This window comes from Oreochromis aureus, linkage group 5, assembly GCF_013358895.1.
Source record: "Oreochromis aureus strain Israel breed Guangdong linkage group 5, ZZ_aureus, whole genome shotgun sequence".
Taxonomy (NCBI): domain Eukaryota; kingdom Metazoa; phylum Chordata; class Actinopteri; order Cichliformes; family Cichlidae; genus Oreochromis; species Oreochromis aureus.
Window position 1 is genome coordinate 577093 of NC_052946.1, and position 18142 is coordinate 595234.

Consider the following 18142-nt stretch of genomic DNA (forward strand, 5'->3'; position numbering starts at 1 on the left):
TGATGACACTGACACACCCGATGGTGAACAGAGTATTAGTGAGGAAGAAGACATCACTATTGACAGAGAAACTAACACTACAGAAAACATGTCTGTCACACAAACTGCAAATGAGCCCTCTACACCCATTGATCCTGTCTCCTCTGCAAATGTAAAGTTAAGGGCAGGACAGCTGATCACTTTTACCAACAGAAACAACGGTGTTCAACACACAGCGAGAGTGCTAGGCAGAGCGGAAAAAGCAAAAGAGACTGGGGTGTTCCCCAGCTTTTTTAAACATGCCATTGTGGAACCAAGGCTCAAAAAACCCAACCTGGACCCAACACTACTTCAAAATTTAAGACCTATCTCCAAACTCCCATTTATGTCAAAACTCCTTGAGAAGGCAGTAGCTGTCCACCTTACGGCATACTTGGAGAAATATAACATCTATGACCGTTTTCAATCTGGGTTCCGTAAATTGCATTCCACTGAGACAGCACTACTGAAAGTTACCAATGATATTGTGATGTCAGCAGACTCCGGAGAATACACAGTCCTAGTCTTGTTAGACCTTACCTCAGCCTTTGATACAGTCAACCATACCATCCTGATAAACAGACTGAGAGACCTGGTTGGGATGTCTGGCTCTGTTCTAGACTGGTTTTCATCTTATATATCTGAAAGGAGTTTTAGTGTGTCTGCAAACCAGATCATGTTGGAATCTACAGAGTTGTTGTGTGGAGTTCCTCAGGGCTCTGTTCTGGGACCTATTCTGTTTTTAATATACATCCTTCCTTTAAGCCAGATAATACAGCAGTTTCCTGAAGTATCTTATCATCTTTTTGCTGACGATATTCAGCTATATTATTCTTTTAAGCCTGCTGAAACTCATAAGCTCTCCAATCTGACTGACTGTTTAACCAACATTAAACAATGGTTGAACAATAATTGCTTACAGCTAAACCCGGCCAAAACAGAGACTTTGATTATTGCATCAGGCAGTGCAATACCTGATATTAAACGGCGACTGGGTGACTTAGGTTCCTCACAGAAACATAACCTTAGAAACCTGGGTGTTATTTTTGATGAAGCTTTTTCTTTGGAGGGACATTTAAATCAGACAGTAAGAACCTGCTTTTTTCACTTGAGGAACATTTCTAAACTTAGATCCATCGTGTCAACAAGTGAGCTCGAGATGATAATACATGCTTTTATCTCTACAAGACTTGACTACTGTAACAGCCTGTTTACTTGTTTAAACATGAAAGGGCTAGCCCGCCTTGTTCAAAACTCTGCAGTGAGGCTACTGACCCGCTCGAACAAGGGTGCTCATATGACCCCTGTTTTAAAGTCGCTGCACTGGCTACCAATCAGATTCAGGTTCCATTTTAAAATTGTAGTTTTAACTTTTAGAGCATTACAGAGACAGCCCCCCCCCCCCCCCACATTGCTGATCTGATTCATACACATACCTCAACTCGTAACCTGAGGTCAGCAAACCAAAACCTTTTAGTGATCCCCCACACTCGTTTTAAAACCCGAGAGGACCGATCCTTCCAAGCTGTTGCACCCAGATTGTGGAATGCACTTCCCCTATTTCTGCTGCGGGGTTTGGACTCAGTGGAGACCTTCAAAAAGCAGCTAAAGACATTTTTATTTCAAAAAGCTTTTAATTAGACCGAGGTTTTTATGGTGTACTTTGTGACATACGTCTGTGAAAGGTGCTATATAAATAAACTTTACTTACTTACTTACTTACTTACAAAAGGGCAATACAAAAACTGGTACAATGTGCAATATCTTGAGCGTGATGGTAGTGAAGGTGAAAAGAAAGCTGTAGACATGTCACTTGTTGATGGTCTTTGCACTGAAGCTGAAAACAGAGATGCAGATGTACTCATAACAAAAGATATTTCCTTTGATTCTGCTAAGCAGCAGGAGATTGAGAGCTGGCAAAGTAATGGTGTTTTTGATGAAGTGAAAGACCTGGGCCAAAAATATGTGTCTACTAGATGGGTCTGTACACTCAAAGAAACTACTAATGGTGTTGTCCCAAAGGCTCGACTTGTGGCACGCGGGTTTGAAGAGGTAAATACTAAAGAACTACAGAAAGACTCTCCAACATGTGCGTCTGAGTCCCTCAGACTGGTGCTAGCTGTGATATGTCAAAATAAGTGGAGAGTAAATTCAGTGGACATTAAATCTGCCTTCTTTAAGGGAATGGAGCTGTCAAGAGACATTTATCTTCGTCCCCCACCTGAAGCTGGCAAGGACAATGTTCTATGGAAACTGAAAAAGTGTGTTTATGGACTTGCAGATGCTTCACTTTATTGGTACAATAAGGTCAAAGACATTATGCTCAAAACTGGTGGTAAAATATCACAGGTTGATCCTGCAGTGTTCTATTGGCAGAATGAACAATCTGAGATTACAGGAGTACTTGCATGTCACGTTGATGATTTCCTTTGGGCTGGTTCAAGTCACTTTGCAACTCATATCATTCCTGTACTGAAATCTACCTTCCTCGTGGGCCGTGAAGAACATGACAGCTTTTCTTATGTTGGTATGGACATTTGTACAGTTAATGATGTAATAGAGGTGCATCAACAACTTTACATTGACAACCTACAACCGGTTCAGTTACAAGCAGCACGGGCTGTACAGAGGGATGCTTCCTTAAGTGAAACGGAATGTGAGCAACTCAGGTCAAAAATAGGACAGATTTTGTGGGTTGCCAAACAAACGACGAGGCCTGATGTTATGTTTGACACATGTAGCCTTGGATCTAATATCAAAGATTCAACCGTACAGTCTATTCATGAAGTGAACAAAGTTATCCGTAAACTTAAGGCAGAGAAAGTGACTCTTAAGTTTCAGCACTTGGGTAACCGTGAGGATTTGGCATTGGTTGTTTTCAGTGATGCTTCATTTGGCAACCTTCCTGATGGCAGTACTCAAGGAGGGGCATTAATCATCCTTATGGGTAAAGGAGGAAAGTTTTGTCCTCTCTTTTGGCAGTCTAAAAAAATCAGGCGTGTGGTCAGAAATACACTGGCAGGAGAAACTCTTGCCATGTCAGATGGAATAGACAGTGCTGTCTTCCTGGCAACACTTTTTTCTGAGCTTACAACTGGTAACACTGGTCTGAACGCTCTTCCTTTGATCTGTGTGACTGACAATCATTCCTTGTTTGATGCACTCAAGTCTACGAAGCAGGTTACAGAGAAGAGACTGAGGCTAGAAATGAGCAGCATTAAAAAGCTCATACAAGCCAAGAAAATCAGACAGGTTTGTTGGTCAGATTCAAAATCCCAACTTGCTGATTGTCTGACAAAAAAGGGAGTTTCACCTTTAACCCTTCTAAAGGCACTAGATGAAGGACTCTGGATAATGTGATCCTTTGTTTACAAAGTTGTCTTTGCATTAAAATGCACTATTGTTTATTGTGTGCAATGATAGTATGCTTTAAGTAAAGCAAAGCACTTTGAAATGTTTTTTTTGTTCATATAAATATATACAATATATAAACCGGGGGTTTACTGGATTATAGATGGCAGACAGTTGGTGTCATAAACCGGGGGTTTACTGGATTATAGATGGCAGACAGCTGTCTGCCATCTATAATCCAGTTTTGAGATCCCTTCCCAGACGCCTTAACGCCCACTCACAGCCTGGGCCATCTGACCTCAGGAAATCACATGATAGGGTGGGGCCAGGTTTCACAATGAGCTCACCCGAAACTCTGGCTGATTAGGACCCACACCCGCTTTCACACCTTGGCTCATGTGATTAGGTAGAGGATCATCAGGGGGTCCTTTGTCCCCCTTTGGGGGGGAAAATCTGGGACTCTCCACCACTGATCCTTAGAACTGAAGAAGCTTCTCGGATGAGAGGTGAAACGTCTTCAAGCAACTCAAGAAGTCCAGACGCTTTTCTTTCCAAGCTCCTTAGTCTACGATGACCTGGATGACTGAGAACCTTCACAGACATGCTGCTGTGATTGGATATGAGTTAAGGACCTAGCATCCTGGTGCCATGAAAGCATGTTGCTGAATTTTGAAGGAGGGATCGAGGGAAGGGAAACTGGCAATGTGCTGGTAGAAGGCTTGCTGCTGCTTTTGTAAATGAGGGATAAAGGAAAACCTGGCAACCCAGTGCCATTTTTTTTCCCATGCAGAGAAACTAGCCGTTTTACGAATGAGAGACGAGAACTTGGTATCCGGGGCAAGAAAGAACTGCGAATCTCGAAGTCATAAGCATGCTGCTGCATTTTGCAGAAGAAGAACAAGGAGTGAGAACCAAGCATCCCGGTGCCGAACGCTTGCTGCTGCAATTGCAAATGATGGAAACAGGGAGCCTAGTGTCCCAGTGCTAGGTATGACTGCTGCTTTTGTGATGTAAATGTAGAGAGACTAGCAACTCCTTGATAGAAGCTTGCTGCTGCATTTGCGAATGAGGGATAAACAGAGAACCTGGCATCTCTGTGCCAAAGAGGTTTACCACTGCTTTGCAATAAGGGATGCAGAGAAACTGGCAACATGGTGGAAGAAGTTTGCTGCTGCGATTACGAATGATGGCTATAGAAGGAACCAGCTGGAAGGATTCTCTACTGCTTTTGCCATGATGGATGGACAGGAACTGGCAACTCAGGGGTAAGAAGCTTGTTGCTGCAGTTTGCAAATGGCAGATATAGAAAGAACCTGACACCACAGTGCTAGAAGGGTTTGCCGCTGCTTGCAATGATAGATGCAGAGAAACTGGCAGTTCAGTAGTAGGGAAGCTAGATGCTGCGTTGCAAATGGGGGATAAAGGAAAACCTGCCAACCCAGTGCCTTTTTATTTTTATTTATTTATATATTTATTTTGTCTATACTGAGAAACTGGCAACCCGATGGTAGAAAAGCTTGCTGCTGCTTTTGTGAATGAAGGATAAAGGAACCTGGCAACCCAGTGCCAAGGTTTGCTGCAGAGTTTAGCCGAGGAGTGGTGAGTGGCTGAAAGCCTGGCAACTCAGTGCCGACGTTTACTGCAGAATTTTGCGAAGGAGGGATGAGTGGCTGAGAACCTGGCAACCCGGTGCCAGGTTTGCTGCAGAATTTTGGGAAGGAGGGAGTTACTTCATAATTGGATTTAGCTGAGATAAGACGACTGGATGAATCGACGCAACAGACTGTATGTAGGGTGGCGAGAAAACTGCTAGAAAGTCGTCAGCATTTGGTCTCTCAAAAGCGCCGCCGTGACATTCGGTGTGTTTCTTGGATCGCTGGAGAAAAAGCGATGAACACAGAGCTTGAGTAGTTGTTCATCTGATGCGCTGATGGACGAGAGGGCAATTGTAGTGAATGGAAGGGTGAGTAAAATTATGTTACTCCTGAGAGATGAGCTGTGTTTAAAGGTATTCGCCGAGAATGGACCCTGTTTGCACATAAACGAGAACGAACAGCCAGCAGAACTGGGGGAACCTATATAGATGACAACGGGAAAAAGCATGTTTGGAGCCGTGGTCCCGCTCCTGAAATTCCGATACATAATCTCCAATTATAACAAAATCTAACATCAATATTATTGTCCCTAGAAATGGCTCAAATATTAAGAGGACATGCCCAAGATCACAGAGTGGCAAAAAATGTACTTTAAAATGAGCTCTTTATGTTTCATTGGAGCAGTAAAGTAACACAACACCATAAATCACTTTTTGACACAAAGTCTCTCTCAAAACATTATGATGGTGTAGGTGTTAATACGTTAATAATAATATAGTGTGCAGTCTATCATCCCCACATCAGTGGCTCAGTTTTACTGGTATATGTTAATTTTTATTTGCCTTTCACTGTGTAAGACAAACAGTGGTGCATGGGAGCAGCTACAAAGTTCACTTGGCTGTAATGCTTTTAATGGTGATTACAGTAACAGGCAGTGCTGTTATGGAGGCTAGAAACATGTTATTTGTTCTACCCGAGCTCACCAAGTCAGTGTGTGTAGACACACTCTTAATCTGGGGCCTGTGTGGGCTGTTGTGTGTTGCATATAACAGGCAAACAAACAGAAGCAGGAAAGCTGGAGAGAAAATGGTGTTGCATTCATTTACAGGATCTTCATTCGGCCTGGAAAAAAGGCTTGCTACTCTATAAAAAAGGTCCTCCATGAAGCTAGAATATCTTACTATTCGTCACTAACTAAAGAAATAGGAACAACCCTAGGTTTTGTATTAGCAGTCTGCAGATTATACCCATCTTTATTTACCCATTAACCCAGATGATACAGGTCATCTAGTTAAACTAAAGGCCTGTTTTAAAGAGAAAGGCTTAGGTCACCTCTAATTTCGTACTTTTAAATTCAGACAACGCTAAGGTTATTGCACTCTGAAACATGTTGTCTAACCAAATACTTACTGTTGATGCCATTACCTTGGCCTACACTGTGAGGAATCTTGGAGCCATTTTTGATCAGTTGATTCAGTAAAAGGACTAGATGTTACAATCCCTGATAATGCATTGCTTTAGATGGAGAGACTCTTGAGGGATGGCTGTTATGAGGAAAGGCAGCCCAGAAACTTTGCCAGCAGCACACATCGTTGTGTGCCTCAACTTTCGGTCTTTTACCCAGGCTAATCTGCCATTTTCATTCCTTGGTTAGGTTTAGGGATTAGAGATCTGATCTAGCTTATCATTTTGAAATTTGGGACACATCGTCAGTAGTGGACCTTGGATTCATCGGGTGTTTCGGCCATTATTACTAGACACCCTCATCCAAGGAGGCCCTGCCAGGGTTGATCAGGCCCTGGAGTGTGTCACTGGTTTATGTTAACTTGTTATTTCTCTTCTTCTTTCTTCTGTTTAGTTTCCTACAGTTTATTTTCTATCTATTCACTGCAACTGAGAAATAATACTTACCTCTTTAGCATTTATGGAGCCTAACTTCTTCAAAGGGATAGAAAAGGTGATAGAGAGAAGTAAGACAAAAGGGGCAAGATAGGAGAGAGCAGAGAGGAGAGCCGGGAGGGGGGCGCCTGATCTGGCTTCCCACACCTCCCCGCTGGATCGGGCTGTACGCTCTACCTCCCCACTGCCTCCCAGAAAAGGGAAGAAGAGCAGAGGGGAGAAGAGTGGAACATTTCTTTTCTCGTGCGGTTAGCTGACTGCCTTAACTGCCCAAGTGATGCAGCTGATCAAACCCTCACACGTGCAATAAGACTGCTATATGTCCAATTCTTTCTCTGACAAAGTTGTACTTTTGTATTTTCTTACTCAGTTGTATATAGTATTTGTATTCTATTTTATTCTATTGTATATATTATTCTATTTTTATTCTATTGTATATAGTATTTTATTTTATTTTATTCTATGTTATTTTATTGCATTCCAGTGTTTCTAATTTCTGCTACATAACTTTGCACTTTGGCTGTAACAAAACAAATTTCCCACCTGTGGGACTAATAAAGGTCATCTTATCTTTATCTTTATCTTTTAGTCATAGCCAGTGACTGGTCCTCTCAGCAGTGTTAGCTAATTCTCTTATAGCCTGCCGTTGTGCCTGTCCTCTGATCCCAATCTCTCTAAGCAGTTTCGCTGTTGTACTGGCAACAAAGCCCCTGCACCCACTTCCACCAGGCGCACTTTGATCTTCCAGCCTCTGTCCTCTGCCTCAGCTGCCAAGTTGGCATACCGCAGCTTCTTACACTCAAACGCTTCCTCAATTGCTTCCTCCCATGGTACCATCAGCTCAATGACGTACGCAAGTTTTTGGGAGTTAGACCAAAGGACGAGGTCTGGTCGCAGAGTAGTTGTTACGATCTCTGTGGGAAAAATTAGCCTCTGATCCAAGTCCACTTGCATCTGCCAATCCCTGGCAACCTTCAGCGGGCCCAGGTCTGGAGTTGTGGGGCTTGTCTTCGGCTTGTCTCCCTCCCGGACAAATGTTGATGAAAACTGATGCTCCTCTTGGTTCGTGAAAGGTTGAGCGTTGATGGATTTTCTCTTGCACTCAACTTTCACGGCTAGACACCTGAGGACCTGGTTGTGTCTCCATGTGTATTTGCCTGAGTAAGGCTAGTCCTACAACCAACCAAGATGTGCTTGAGTGTGGCTGGGACTGTACACAGGGGGCAGGATGGGTCCTTTCCAAACCACAGCTGCAGATTTATTGGGGAAGGCAGCACATCGTATGTCGCTCGGATTATGAAACTTGGTCTATTAGACTCCATGCCCCAGATTTCACTCCATGAGAGTTTCCTCTTTTCCATACTCTCCCAATTCATCCAGCGACCCTGCTTGGCCAGTGGCCGCATGACCAACTCCATTGCCATGATAAATGCCAGAGGGGAAATCGTGCAGCCTGCCATAACTCCAATTCCCAGGGGCTGCCAGGCGGTGGTGGTGTTCTCAGCTGTCACACAAATCTGTAAATCCTGAAAGTAGGTCTTGACCAGTCCTGTGCTGTGGTTTGGTACGCTGAAATAGTTGAAGGCCATCCACAAGATCTCGTGCGGAACTGACCCAAAGGCATTGGCAAGGTCTAAAAAGACCACATGAAGGTCTCTTTGTTCTTTCTTGGCAGTTTGAATATGGTGCCAGATGACGCTGGCATGCTCCAGACATCCCGAGAAGCCCCGGATGCCGGCCTTCTGCACTGATGTGTCAATATAGTTGTTTCTTTGCAGGAAAATAGATAGCCTTTGGGCCAAGACACTGAAGAAGCTCTTTCCCTCTACGTTCAGCAGGCTGATCTGGCGAAACTGGCTGATGGATGAGGAGTTCTTCTCCTTAGGGATCAGAATACCTCCTGCTCTTCACCAAGCCTTTGGGATCACTCCTTTCTGCCACGCTCATTACTTGTGGGCTGGAGTATCCTTCATTATTGCTACATTGCTCTAAAAGCTTCTTCAGCCTTCAGTTGATCCAGAACACTGCAGTGAGAGTACTAACTAGGACTGGAAAGGGAGACCACATTTCTCGCATATTAGCTCTCTTCATTGGCATCCGGTTAAAATATTTAAAGACCTCACAGTACCTTATTATCCAAACAGATCACTTCATTCAGAGACTGCGGGCTGTTTTCAAAAGTAGAATGGGAGGCAGAGCCTTCAACTCTCAGGCCTCCCTACTATTAAAGCAGCTCCCAGTTTGTATTCAGGAGACAGACACTATCTCCAGGGTCGAGATTATGCTTAAAACTTTCCTTTATTCTGCAATAGGCAGCTGTTGGGCTTCCATGGTCTACCAAGTGTTTCTTCAGTACTCATCTTTGTTCAGTTTGTGTTTATATGTATCACTACTGTAACTGTTAATGTCTGTGTCTCTCTCCCATAGTTTGCCCTTCGTCTCTTCTCTTTTCCCCTCACCCCTGCTGGCTGCCCCTCCGTGAGTCTGGATCTGCTGCTGGAGGTTTCTTCCTGTTAAAAGGGAATATTTTCCTATCACCAAGTGCTTTCTCACAAGATGCTGTGTGATTGCTTGAGTTTCTTACTAATGTTGCAGGGTTTTCACCATACAACATAAAGCATCTTGAGATGACTGTTGTCAATTAGTGGAATATATGAATGTATCCACGATGTCACCACGATGTCACCCACTGGTTTCAGGAAGTTTCATCTTTGAAATTGTGTCCAGTATCATCTTGGTTTTTAGAGCCTATAATGACCATAACTGGTGAGATGGTGCGGTGTTGAGTAATGAGGTCATGGTAGAAAACCTGTCTGCCCAGTTGCTTTCATATACTGTATGCATCACCTAACAGACTAATAATAAAAATTCACTCTTGAAAACTGAAGCATAAACATCTAAAATGATCTTTACTCTAAATGATACTATTCCAAAAAGCCAAACAGAGGTTCAGAAAGTAAACATTTGGTCGACGTCAGGCCTAAAAGACCACATCACTTACAGCCCTATTCCACTGGTACCTACCAACACGCTGCTCGACTCCACTCAGTTCTGTTTCAGACAGTAAAAATAGTTTTTGTTTTGTTCTAGTTTGGTTTTGTAACAGTTTGTAATGATGCACTTTTATTTCTGTGAATTTGGTCAGTTTAACTTGAGACTTTGTTTTAGAACCGGCCTTAAGAGGCCACTAGAGGAGCTAGCTTGATAATCACCAACTCTCCTAGAGGGAGCCTTTAAATGAAGACAAAGATTTTTGGGTGATGTATCAGTAGAAAAACCTGGTGTTTTCTACTATAAATATAATGAATTAGGATGGAATAATCAATTCTTCCATAGGAAGGTCTACTGCTTTAAACCTATGCTGCACACAAGTACAGAAACAAGGATGACAACCAACAGTCAGGAGGTAGAGAAAAGGAGATAGCTTTACTATAAAGAAGGCGCCACTAGCAGAAGTTGCAACATGTCATCATACACGCATACATGGTGAATATATTTAAGCCATTTCCTGTAGAGTAGATGTACCTTACAAAAGCTGTTATGCTGCATGTAGAAGCAAGGTGTTAACACACTGCTCTGATACACATGGTAAAAACAAGAAGATGCCAATATGACGCAGTCGTGAAAAATCCAGCTGGAAATGTGCACCAGTAAGTTCTGACACTTTGCAGCATTTTAAACTGAAGGAAAAGCAAAGGCTGTAAAACTGCACATTGACTATTTTCATCCCCAGTTAAAGGTGAGCTAAGATAATGTGAAGAGTGAAGAGAAAGAAGCTTGGTCTTTGTGCACCATAAACTGATGTGTAGACACACACGAAGCTTTGTATACCTTTGTTTCTTTATGTTGCCAGCATCCCTGTTGTGATCCACCAGTGGAGGTTGGTGGATGGGCAGCAGCAGAGCGAGTAAGGAGTGGTGTGTGTGATGATTTTTAGCAAAGTTCCAGTGATAAAATTCAGACCTGTTCTTCAACCAAATATTGCTCTTTCAGTGCTCTGTCTCACTGTGTGCGTCTGTTTCACAAGCAGCGTCCTGCTAGTCAACACATTATAGTTGGTGCAAAAGTACAGCATGGGATGAATCATCCTGCTGATTAAAACTCAGAGGACACTGCTTTAACATTCAGGAGAGAGGACAGATGACTGGGACGTACTGTCAAGCAAGAGGTTTGTCTTGAAAGGAGTGAGAAATATAAGATCATCAATGACAAGGAAACTACTGGGCTCTGTTTTAGAGATGCTCACACTCAAATTTCACTTTGGATTCACAAGGTCTACCATAAATAAAGTGGCTTTCTCCTCTGCAGACTTTAGCAACAGGTGATCTGAGTTAACTTCTAAACCCACTGTAGGAAGCAAATAACCGAATAACTCCTGAAATTCAGATACTTTAACTACAATAGATGTGGATGCTGATCCGCCTCGCTTTGTGGTTGTCTAGTCTCATTCAGTATTTTTGCATACAGTATGCATGCAAACATCTCACAATGAACGCACTGAGAAGATTAAAGAGTTTCCCATTGCATGAAATGATTGAGGAGTTTTACTCCTTTAGTGTCCTTCACGTGTCCTTTAGTGTACACATGAAGAATTGAGTTTGCTTTAACAAATCAAACAGACGGAATTAGAAAGGGTTGCCTTTTTATACAAGACTGGAACCATTAGCAGGCGAGGTTGGTGAGGCAATAAGGCAGCTCGTCCAAACTTCAGGACGATTAAAGTCCTGCAGTGAATTTAGAACATTTTGAAGGTAAGATTATAGAGTAGCTCACCTGTGCTCACCTGTGTTTACTTGCTACTAATGCCATTGTATTAACACTGCCAAAGGTTCATCTGTACAGTGTTCGAGAGAGACCTGTCAACGAATTCTAGACAGAAAAAAACACACCATTTAAATGTTAGTTTTACCAAATGCTTAGTGTTGATTACATATCATCATAAAAAATATCCCTTTGGTCTTTGTTACAGAGAATGAGATAAAACTAGTAAAACATTTTCATTCTGCAGTGTAAGTTTATCGGCTGAGGATTATAGGCCGGGAATGATCTGAAAGTTTTATTTTTGATGTATTTATTTTAAACACAAGGTGGTCTGACATCACATTGTACCTATTTGCTGTGGATTGTTTGAAACACATGTCAGGTTTGGGGCTACAGTTTATTGGCAGTCTCACACTAGGACACATTAAGAAAGAGGAAGTTCAGAAAATGAATGATTTTCCCTAGTTTAAGACTTTTTACCAAGGTTTTTGTGGATATGTAGGTTTACAAGTTGACAAAGAGCACCTGAGAAGAGTTGTAATGGGGAACAAAGACCAACAAACAAAGTGGAATACATTACAGGGGTCAAAGTTGTTGACCCCTGTAATGAGACACATGTCATGCCTGTGTATCCAGCCCCTATTCAAGAAAAGGAGGGGACCTCAGGAAATTCATGTTCTCAGGTCTTTTAGTAGTTTGTGTAACTCAGGTAGTACACTGCATGAGCTGTTACTTTGTACACAATAGAATCGCACATATTTCTCTTTCAGAACACACAAACCAAGCCATCAGCACACCCGAGAAGGCTTGCCACAGTCCATATATGACAATGTCAATGCAAAGGGATGATTTCTCCTCAGAGTGCAAAGATTAATCAAAGCTACATAACAAAGGTGTATGACAGACTGGCAGACTGCACCACTACAGCTGCTTGGTGGATGCAGATTTGTGACTCTCATTGGGCGGGTGGGGGTCAGTCTTCAGTATTTACAAAGGTAGGATTTTCTTTCAGGACTCTGATGTACAAAATAAATACCAAATAATGAAATAATGAAAACACATCAATTCATTCTCAGAATGATGGAAAGGTTATGCTACTTAAGTCTGAACAGCAACACAGAGTAACAGTGATACAACACGAGTATAAGAATGGACGGAGACGTGACGTCTTTGACAGATATATTTTTGTGTATCAGTTACAGCAGAAAATGCAGCTGCTAGAAAAATATCTTGAACATACAGTTGTGTGTTGATGCCTCTCATGATGAACAATAATTTTATTCTGTAGCCATCGGTAGTTTGGCTCAGTTGTACATAAAAATGAAGTGAATTAAATTAAGAACTAATATATTAATGCTATCCACATCATGTAATAAATAACAAATAAATATTCCAAATGTCAGCCTGTTTGATGTAGCACTCATGGGTTTAATAGTAGCTTCAGTAACTACAGCATGAGTGCCAACAACTGTTTGGTGAACCTTTATAGCAACTTAAGGCCAGTGAGTCTTACAACAGGATGGATCTGATACTCAGGCAAAAATGTCAAATGAAGCGAATAACTTTTATTTTTAAGTGTGGCTGTGAATTGTACCTTTCGTTCTATAGATCATTTGTATCACGTAACAGTGTTTTGTAATCATGTCTTTTTGGAGTTTATAAAGATTCAAAGAACCAAAGAGGCCGTGGTCCCTCTGTGAAGGTGGGTTCAGGCTAAACTCACAGAGTGCAGTGCACTTACCTCACTGATTAGGATGTACCTTATCTACATCATGTGATTGTTGGGCTTCGCTCTCCGATGTTGTACCTTGCAATATACAGCACCTCAAGGCAATAAAGTAAAATAATTGGACTCTTTCAGAGCAACACATCTGTGGCTGTTCCAATAACAGTGAGTACTGGAGGTCATTGTATACAGTGTGTGGTACTAATGTCTGCACAGCCTGAGTGAAGCTGAACGCACAAAGTTTACTGTGGACACGGCTTATGGATCATGACTTCTGGTGCTACATTCATGATCCAGGAGACAAAATGAAGATACCTGCAGTGCTAAAGAGGGGTAGAAGAATATTTTCTTTCAGTTGAAATATGTCCCTGTGTGTCCACCATACATTTGGCCTGGTTATAAAACACACTTTCAAAACTGCCAGTTTACCTGATTGGATGTAACTCTTTAACAAAGTCAACAGAATTAAGGAGCCTCACAGATGCAAAGAAGGTTTGTCTGTTGTACAAACCTATTAGAAGAATACTGATCCAGGACTGTGACTGACCAGTCATCTTGTGCTTTGATGAGGTCATCCAATAATTGAGAGGTTGGCAGTTTGACCCATACCTCCTCGAGTTCACAGACTAAACTGTCTTTGAATAGCAGACTGGACTTAAAAATTTCCAATGTCTTTCACGATTACGTTCACAGCAGGAGACACTGAATTCAAACTTCTCCCTTTTGCAGTTTTTCCCACATTCCAACAACACGATGGCAATGATTCCCACACTAATATGGGAATCACTGCCATCGAACCCTGTCAGCTAGACATGAATGTAGCACAAGCCCACATGCTTAATAGGGAATTCACTGGTTTTTTAGTGCGCTGGTGTTTCTTGAGCAAACCTAAGTTTATTACCATGCTTCAGAACAACGTTGGGTTTAATTAACCACATACTGTAACTGAGCTCAAAGCATGAAACGGCTTTTCCCAGGAAAAGCATTTTGAACAGCTGCAACACAGGATAAGAGGAAACAGATGCATGCCTGCAACAAAGGTCAAGGCAAACCACCTTGGAACTGAGTCTGCTAAAAAGAAGCCCACAATGTGTATTTTTACTAACCAGATGGAACCAAAAAGGGTATGGAGGTGATAGTGCATAGATTTGCAGGGCACTAAAATGTGTGCCAGGACTTTATACAGCATTCGTTAAGTTTCACGGACTCCTCTATCAGCTGTGGAAAAACTAAAATCTTTCATTGCCTAAATATCAATATGATAAACATATCTGCCGGCATCCTATGGTTAGAAGCTGATATGTTACAGGATGTGGCCAGAGTGTGTATGTATATTTAACCTCTGTGACTACTTTACTTGGTTACGCAGAGGTATGCCGGGCACAGGGGAGGTTATCGGGAAGCAGAGCTGAGTCACAAACCAAAAAATCTCTAAAGCATGTTTGATGCCTCCCGAAGGCACACTTCAAGTCTGTGTGGGTAAAGGGCAGGCAGAGCACAAAGGAAAACGAGCATTGTCCACTTTCTCCAGATGTGTCCATGGACCATATTGTTAGAACTGGAAAAATAAATTAAAGGCTTGTGGTCGCATCTTTTTCCACGTTACCTGCAGAGGAGAGCCTAGACAGTCTCCAGACTGGCGCCACTGCTGCTTTCACTGTGTGTAATGTGTTTCATATACTCAGAATCATGTGTGTTGGTATATGTGTCTGGTTCTATCATAACAAATCAGAGGGTGTGCCCAAGTTCCCCGCGTGCGCTGTTGAGCCGCTATCCCAGCGAGTAGATGGCATTCACAGGTGAAGTGGCCTCGGAGCTCTCGTTGCCCTCCGTCTCATCCTTGTCCTTCTTCACTGTATATTGGCCGATGAAAGAACCGTCTTCGTTGAACTGCCCGTCTCCACCCTCGCCGTAGTCCACCAGACTGTCATCACTTTCCTTTACGTTGCCATCCAGTGAAGTCTGGCTGCCCTGCAGAGGCTTGTTGTCCTCGTCACTGCTGCAGAGGTAATAAAAACAGCAATGTTAGAAGTTCAAACGGCTCCAAGCTCTCATTATAGCATCAGGTGGACCTGTTTAGCTTCAGGACCCTGTAACACACTATAAGGGGAAAGTAAAGATGTAGGGGATTACAGGTAAAGAATAGGCAGCTTCTCTTTGTCAAATGATTTGGAAAAAACATATTTTTTGAATGATTAATGTTTTTTGATGTTTTTCTTTATTTTTGGCAGATAAGTTGGCTCTTTATCTTTTCCTCCAAAATTTAGACTGGGTCTGTTTGAGAATATATCCAGCACACATGCAGCGCACTGCTGTTATCTGAATTTATGAATGCAGTTTGTAATTGTTGCCTAAAGGTCTGACAGTACAGCAGTCCTTCTAGTTCTTAAGCTGCAACTGTATCAGTGAGAGTATTGATTCAAAAGTAGAATGGGAGGCAGAGCCTTCAGTTTTCAGGCCCCTCTTCTGTGGAACCAGCTTCCAGTTTGGATTCAGGAGACAGACACTATCTCTACTTTCAAGATTAGGCTTAAAACTTTCCTTTTTGCTAAAGCATATAGTTAGGGCTGGACCAGGTGACCCTGAATCCTCCCTTAGTTATGCTGCACTATGTGTTTATACACCTCTACTGCATTTAATCATTAGTTATTATTAATCTCTTCGTCTCTTCCACAATGTGTCTCTCGTCCTGTCTCCCTGTCCTCACCCCCAGTCGGTGACAGCAGACGGTTGGCCTCCCTGAGGTTCTGCTTGAAGTTTCTTCCTGTTAAAATAGAGTTTTTCCTTCCCACGATCGTCACAGGGGGGCATTGTCTGACTGTACGGTCTTAGCACCTAAAGGGCCTTGAGTTGACTGTTGTGGTGATTTGGTGCTATATAAATAAAACTGAACTCTGGAACTGAATTGTTCTTCCAGCTCCAATGCTGTTTCACAGTCTAACAACAAATGAAGAAGAAATGTAGAAACAGAACTCAAATGTAGGTGCAGATTTTAAAGAAACTTAGCAAGTACAAACACAGGACTGTGCAAAGGTCCTGAGCTGCCCCCATCTCTTTACACTTTGCTGGGAAAAATGGGAAATAGGTGTAGCAGTTTATTGAAACGTGTGAAAAGATGACTGAAAAGTACACAATTACAGGGGAAAACAGAGTTGGTACAAACAAACTCTAGTCAATGACCGCTTCCATTGCTCAGCACAGCTTGAACTCTGTTAGGGAAGCCTTCTGTAGTCTTTAGTTGTTAGTCTTGTATTGTTTGCTTTAGTCGTCTTCAGGGATGGTTTTCCAGGCTTCTTGAAGGACATTGGAGAGTGCTCCTTTATCTGCCTTTGGTTCTGTCCAGATGATCCCACTCTGCACAAAAAATGCTGAAGTCCAGGAGAGACTAGTCCATCCAGCTATGCTTTTTCTGCAGTGGGAGTGTCTTTGGGCTCATTATACTGAAAAATGAAGCTGTTGCCAATCAGATTCCAGATTAGTTGATTAAAGTTGATTAAAATCTGAAAATACTTTTCTGTGTTCATAATTCCATCATTTCTGGGAAGAGCCCCCTCACCACTGGCTGAAATACAGCCCTACACTGTGACAGAGCCTCTACCGTGTTTTACAGACACCTGTAGACGCTCAGTGTTGCACATCTCTCTTGACTTCGTCCATACATATTAATGAAAATTTCAGACAAAAATGTCAAAATTAGGCTCAGAAACCTGCTGCTACTGATTTTCAGTCCAGGTCTTATGTAATCTGGCATATCTCAGCCTTTTCTCCCCATTTCCTTTCCTTAACAATGGTTTATTAGAAAAATTACCTCCTGGTTGTGGCTCAAGGGAGAGCAGGTCATCAACTAATTGGGAGGTTATTGGTGTAATCCCTGGCTGCTCCAGTCTGCGTGTCAAATGTTGGCAGCATACCAACTCCAGGTTGCTCTCTGATGTATTTTTTCTAGACTCAGTAAAAAAAATTGGGAAAAACAGGCTCTAATCTAAATAAATATATTAAACTTTACTGTAAAATAAAGACAGGATTTCATATTGGTTTTTTATCTCTTACATGTACAGAACACTGGTTGTCAACTAGGTGCTGTTTTAAAACCACTTAAGAACAGTGGAAGAAAATCTAGTGGAAGCAAAATGTAAAGAAATGAGGGCTGGTTGAAGATGTATGCACTACAGTAGGCCTCCTGTAGGATCATACAGCCTATTAATGCTTATAGAACAATAACATTGTTGTAAAATTGTTTGCAGCCAATAGGAAAAAGCTCAGCACTATCTGCTGTGTGAGGGAATCTGCAGGAATGGTGGCACAGTGTTCAGGAGAATTTCTTCATCAGTAGCATCTCTGCTTTGCAGTAGGCTGTGTAATACAGAGCAGGAAGTAGCAGACTACTTATGTAGTACTGAAAACCCAAGGTTAACCCTGAAGTTAGCTGGATAAACCCCAATCAAGCTTCGTAGTACAGGCCTCAGATAATGAGCTCTGGTCTGAGCATAGCAATGACAAGAGTTCACTTTGTGATTTCAGCACACACACAATAACACCAGCAGGAAATAATCCAGGCAGCATCTTCTCAGAAATGAATTTGAAAACCAAAATAAACAAACATGTTTTTTTAAATTAAGTAACAACTATGACACTTGATTGTACATGCTAAAGTAGCCATATTTAAAAATGAAATCTGGGCAACTATCTGTATTGCATGCTTGATTTCATCTCTGATGGATATGTCTCCTAACAGATTTTAACAGGCAGGAGAATTTCATGCATAGTTATACACAGCTGTATGCTAGCATTA

General features: G+C 42.1%; 1 protein-coding gene across 8 annotated transcripts in view; it reads right to left on the reverse strand.

Annotated features, from left to right (window-relative positions):
- Positions 1-12002: 12002 nt before the first annotated feature.
- nfasca (neurofascin homolog (chicken) a) overlaps positions 12003-18142 on the reverse strand; it is a 170439-nt gene continuing 164299 nt past the window's right edge. For 7 of the 8 annotated variants that reach the window (XM_039612442.1, XM_039612444.1, XM_039612443.1 and 4 more), the window contains one exon: positions 12003-15349. In XM_039612442.1, coding sequence (XP_039468376.1) covers positions 15121-15349 — 229 coding nt within the window. In that variant the 3' untranslated portion in view covers positions 12003-15120. The remainder of the gene's footprint in view (positions 15350-18142) is intronic. The other variant, XR_005613116.1, reaches the window with a different exon arrangement.